The 5,932-nt window shown below is 41.1% G+C and overlaps 1 protein-coding gene across 1 annotated transcript; it reads left to right on the forward strand.

The window, feature by feature from the left end:
* The first annotated feature begins 526 nt into the window (after window positions 1–526).
* LOC149179924 (uncharacterized) lies at window positions 527–1,444 on the forward strand. The gene has a single exon (XM_089413692.1). It carries the CDS (start codon window positions 527–529, stop codon window positions 1,442–1,444), a length of 918 nt encoding a protein of 305 aa, XP_089269818.1.
* The last annotated feature ends 4,488 nt before the right edge of the window (window positions 1,445–5,932 follow it).

The following is a 5,932-nucleotide window of genomic DNA, read 5'->3' on the forward strand; positions in this document are numbered from 1 at the left end:
TCCCTCCGAAACCCAAATACTCAATGATTAAAGTCATATCATGGAACTGTAGGGGACTAGGGCACCCCTTAAAAATTACTGCCCTGAAAGATCTCATAGCTCATGAGAAGCCAGGAATTGTAATGATTCAGGAAACAAAGCAAATACTGCAAGAGATGACAAGAATTATAGAACAACTCAGGCATTATGAGGGACAAATATGTGAAGCAAGAGGAGCTTCAGGCGGTATCACCTCAATGTGGAATAAAAATACTTGGAAATGCACATCCAAAACTATCACTCCATATTGGATCAAAGTCACACTTGAAAAACAAGCAGAGGATAAGCAAATAGTCCTCTACAACATTTATGCTCCGAACGATTTCAGAGATAAAGATCAGTGTTGGGTACACTTGAGGAAGACATCCAAACTGAAGATAATAGGAATGTCATCTTAGGGGGAGATCTAAATCTTATATTACATTCAAATGAAAAAAGAGGAGGCATTTTTACTCATGATCCTTATAGAGAAAAGCTATAAAACATCATGCAAGAGTGCGATTTAGTAGACATCATCCCAAAAAATCGGAGGTTCACTTGGAACAACCGCAGGCTGGGCAGAGATAACATTCTGGAGCGCCTTGACAGAATCTTGGTAAATACTTCTTTCCTCTCTGATTTTTCCACTGCTCATGCTGATGTTCTGCCTTATTCAGCATCCAATCACTATCCCATTATCATTTTCCTTGAATCATATTGTCCATTGGGGTCGTTGCCTTTCAAATATAATCCTCTTTTGCGTAGCAATCCTATTGTGGATCAGATTGTCCAAACAGCCTGGCACCATCATATAGAAGGATCTCTGGTTTTCATTTGGGAATGCAAGCTGAAGAATACAAAGCGTGCCCTTAAGGAATGGGTGAAACAACATTACAAAGAACCAGAAAATGTCAAAGAAGAGCTGAAAAATAAATTAAAAGAAAGCCACAGAAAAATTGAGGAAAATGGGCTGACCCAAGAGGATAAAGAATTAGAAAGTGATATATATTATCAGTTGTACTGGGTTAATAGGGACGAAGAGCAGAAATGGAGAATTAAGTCAAGACAACTTTGGCTTCATGAAGGAGACAAAAATACAGCATTCTTCCATAAACAAGCAACTGTCCAAAAATTCAGAAATAATGTCACCATGATCAACGATGAGGAATGCCGCCCTCAAAAAACCCAAGAAGCCATCAAGCAAACTGCCTCAGCCTATTACAGTACTCTTCTAATTGAGACAAAGGAAACAGAGGATTATTCAGATTTTCTACAGCATATGCCCAAAGGAATCAGTGTGGATATTAATGCAGACTTGATTAAGGAGATCAATGAAGAAGAAATACATGATGCCATCTGGGCTCTCCAGCCAGATAAAGCCCTAGGCCCAGATGGCTTTCCTATCTGTTTCTATAGATCATACTAGGGAGTAATAAAAAAAGACCTGGTCAAAAAGCTAAGATGGGTCCAACGTAAATGTAAAGTTGGAGGATTCACTAATGCCACCCACCTGGCCCTTATCCCTAAAGAAAATCGACCTTTGACTTTCTCTCTCTTCCGCCAAATATCCTTGTGCAACTCATCATATAAAATTTCGACAAAAATCTTGGCTACTCGACTAAAGCCAATCCTCCCCTCTCTTATATCTGAAAATCAAGGAGGTTTTTTGACCAATAGGCAAATTTCAGACTCCATCCTTCTTGTCCAAGAGGCCATACACTCCAGTCAAATCCGAAATGAGAAAGGCTTCATCTTGAAGTTAGACTTAGCCAATTCATTTGACCGTGTCAGACATTCATTCCTATTTGTTGTGCTTGAAAAAATGGGTTTTGCCACATCCTTTATTAGCCTTATCAAAGCCTGCATTACAGGACCTTGGATATCCCCTCTTCTAAATGACAAACCTGGACCTCCCTTCCAATCCTCTCGGGGCCTTCGACAAGGCTACCCTCTCTCACCCTATCTCTTTATATTAATGGCTGAATCTTTTAGTAGAGTTCTGGATTACAACCGTCACATGGGCCTCATCACTGGGATCAAATTTGACAATGGAGTCAAAAACATTAATCACTCTCGGTTTGCCGATGATACTCTTTAATGGGGGGAGCTTCAAACATCATAGCCCGTCGCTTGAAAACCCTCCTAGACAAATACATGAGCTATTCTGGAGGTCTGATAAATTATCTTAAGAGCTGTATATATGGGTGGAACACATCGGCACATGTCCTCCATAGGATTGCTTGTACTCTTGGGGTTCCATGTAAGCTAAACTGGGAGAAATTTACCTATTTGGGCATGCCTGTAAGTGCTGGAAACTTGAAAGCTACAACCTGGGAAATTATTATTGACAAAATGAAAAGAAAGATTCATTGGGGCACCTCTTGGCTTAACCCTGTGGGGCGAATAACTCTCTTGAAATCAGGCCTCTCATCCCTGCCCTTATATTTCTTTACACTTATTCAAGCCCCCACTAACTTTCATCTTAAAATGGATGCTCTCCTTCGTCACATTATTTGGCAAGGAGGGAGAAATGAAAAAAAAAAATACAACTTGGTTAGCTGGAAGCAGGTCACTCAACCATGTGAGAATGGAGGGCTGGGAATCAGGTCATCTAAATTCATAAACCTTGCCTTTGCTGGCAAGATGGTTTGGAGACTTATAACTGGAAAGAATGCTTGGTGGAAAACTGTACTCGAAAAAAAATATCTTAGCCATCCAAGGTACCAGCTTTTGTATCATGAGCTTCCCAACAGAGCTTGTTCAAAAATTTGGAGGATGTGAAAAAAAGCTATTCCTTTTCTTGATCAAAACACTTCCAAAGTGCCCAAAGGGGGCAGCCACATAAGAATTGCAGAAGACAAAATAATGGGGCAGCAACCCATAAGCCAACGGCCTGGTACTCAACAAATTCTAGCTCTCTTCAGCAACATAGGTATTCGAACTCTGGCCCAGATATCTCAATGGGAAACCCTCTCCCAATTCTGAAAAGGTTGGAGTTTCCCTCATGTACCAGCAGATATAGAAATTAGTCTCAACAACTTGAAAACTCATCTTCATGGTATAGCGCCCACTAAACGCTGCCTTGCTGATGAATTCTGATGGGACCCCTCAGGCACTATCTACACTATTACGGCAGCTTACCATCAGATTTGCACCAATGAGTATCCCATGGCAATCTGGGTGCATTGGAGACTTGTTTGGAAGGCTGAAACCCTTCCAAAAATCAAATTCTTCTTATGGATCCTTTTAAGAGGGAAAGTCCTCACTGCTGAGAACCTCAGAAAGCGAGGAATAATTGGGCCATCACGCTGTCCAAATTGCCAAAACGAAGAAGAGACAATCCAGCATCTGTTTATAGATTGTTCCTTTGCCTCAGCCTGCTGGAAAGAAGCCTTTCGGAGTCACAACCCCCCCTGGGTGCCTGGCACTAGCATATTTGAAGTGTTGCATATATGGAAAAAGAGCTACCCGTGGGGAAGAAAAGCAAACAATACAGCCCGCAGGGTCTGGAATGCCTTGCCCTGTACTCTTCTCTGGAACATCTGGCTAGCAAGAAACAGAAGGATCTTCAAAGGCGCAGCAACCAATGTCAGAAAGATCTACAACAAAGCTTGGAATCTCAACCTGGAAACACTATCCACAAAATGTCATGGGAATTTGAAGGTGATGGAACTGACAGTCGAAGAAAGGAATTACATAAGGCATATTCTAGACAGAAGCAGCATAGAACAAAAAAGACATGATCCCAATAGCAGAGACAGGCCAAGATGCAGCTGGAAAATCAGGATGAAAGATGAAGAATTTGCTTAGTGGCTCAGGAACAGCAATACTCATTATCTTTTTTTCGATGGAGCCTCCAAATCCAACCCAGGAATGGCTGGGGTTGGAGGACTTATATGCAATAGTAATGGAGATGTGTTAACTAAATATGAATGGGGATTGGGCCATGCTTCAAACAACAGGGCTGAAGCCTTCGCCCTCCTTCAAGGTCTGCTCCAGCTTCAGAAACTTGGTATACCCAAGGCTACTATTATTGGCGACTCTGCCATCATCATTGGTCTGATGATAAGCAGCAAAAAAGCCCAAAACCTGAGTCTGCAACAAATCATTGAGCGATGCCGCATTCTGGATCAGCAAATGAAAGGCAATCTCTATTATCACGTCCTCATATCTCTTAACAAAAACGCAGATAAACTGGCAAACAAAGCATGCTTACACCCTCTTGGCAACCTTCTGTGCAATGGCACTGATCATTACTCCTTCTTTCCATGATCAGGCTCTTTCCCATTAGTAGATCCAATCCTCATCAGGTCACTGTTCTCAGATTTCAAAGCTCTCTGCCCTGCCTGTATGTGAAGAATCAACACTCTGCCTCCTACCCTATGGCAATGGCCACTACAGATGTAACCTTCTCAACTCCAAACTTGAACTCTCTCTGTTTCGCCCTTCCAAATTCCTCAAATCTCTGCAATCTCAGAGGCTTCACCATCTCTCGATCAATCAACTGCTTTCCTACTCCTTCTGACATTTTCCTATCCCCGGACTATCGGCCTCAGGCACAGAATGGGCAGGGATTTATGAAAACAACTTTACAGCTCCCTCTGGCAATCTTGTATTCCTTCGAATCCGCTCCACAGGAATTTTTGATGTGCCCTCGACTACTCCAATTTGCCTGCACAAGTGGCATAACCCGCTCAAACGCTTTCCATCATAAACCTCTGGAAATCAAAGATATCTGCAATGTTTTCTTGCTAGTTCTGGAATCAACAGCTGAAGGTTGGTGCGACAGGAAGCCAGTGTTCATTAATCCTCGGCAAGAGCTCCGTTCGATCTCACAAGGCGTCATCAATATGCTGCTGCAGATATGGACAATCCAGAACATAGTGGCTTGCGAGAAGGTCATAACCTCAGTGGGCGGCAAACTCAACACTTCTGCAAAAATTAAAAATGAAGTGCAAAACCTGTTATAGTTTACTACAGTTTGTCAGAGTTTACACAGCATTTTGCTTCTTCACAGTGACGGAAACAAACTATAATGCTGAATCAATAAACAAATATATCTGCGGTTGGATCATCATTTTCCAACATCATTCTGTAAAAATGGAGATTCGTCTCCCTCCTTTTTTCTTTTGAATACAAACCAACAACCGATATTGTGAAAAAAAAATATATATAGAAAGGAGGTTTTGTCATTTGTATCATTCAAGAATTATTCATTTATGTAATGTAAAGGAGGTTTCCCCCTCGAAGAGGCTGAATTCTAAGGCGTTGATCTATCTTTTCTATCTTTTCTTGAGCTGGTTTCATAACATTTGGTTTCAGAGCTTTGGATTCTAGGGTTTCTCCGCTCCAAACAAGTCATCGTGGAATTTTCGCTATAACTCTTTTTCTACAATGTTTCAGAAGCTAAAAAAAAAACCCATTTGAGAAGACATTGCTCTGAATCTTGGGTCCGAATTTCAGAGCTTTGTGCTCTATATTTGCGGAGATATGATCTGAGGAATTTGGTCTTTTTGCAGACTGCTGAATTACATTCCAAACAGGTGACCAGGAGAAAATCATCATAACTTTCTTTCTTAGCATCGGATTGAAATTTCGTAAGAAGGTACAGAAAGAGGACGGATTTTAGTTTTCTTGTATATATTTTTTAGAGCCAAAGGTTGAAACAGTGACTCGTGGCACGTCATACAAGTTCGCTCTATTGAACTAGTCTATAATCAGGTCACTGTGGGAGATTTGGCATAACTCTTCCATGGAGAATCCAATTTGGATCAGACTGGTGGCATTGGAAAGAGAACATAGAGGGATATTGTAGGTTTCAATTTCAGAACTAGATGATTCTAAATTACAGAGATACATCAAATTCAATATCAAGCTCGTACAAAGTGAAAAAAGGTGTGTAGTTTTTTAAATT

The sequence above is a fragment of the Pinus tabuliformis genome, chromosome 3_2 (genome assembly GCF_031772625.1).
Source record: "Pinus tabuliformis cultivar Carrire ecotype Pingquan chromosome 3_2, CPIR1, whole genome shotgun sequence".
NCBI classification, from domain to species: Eukaryota; Viridiplantae; Streptophyta; class Pinopsida; order Pinales; family Pinaceae; genus Pinus; species Pinus tabuliformis.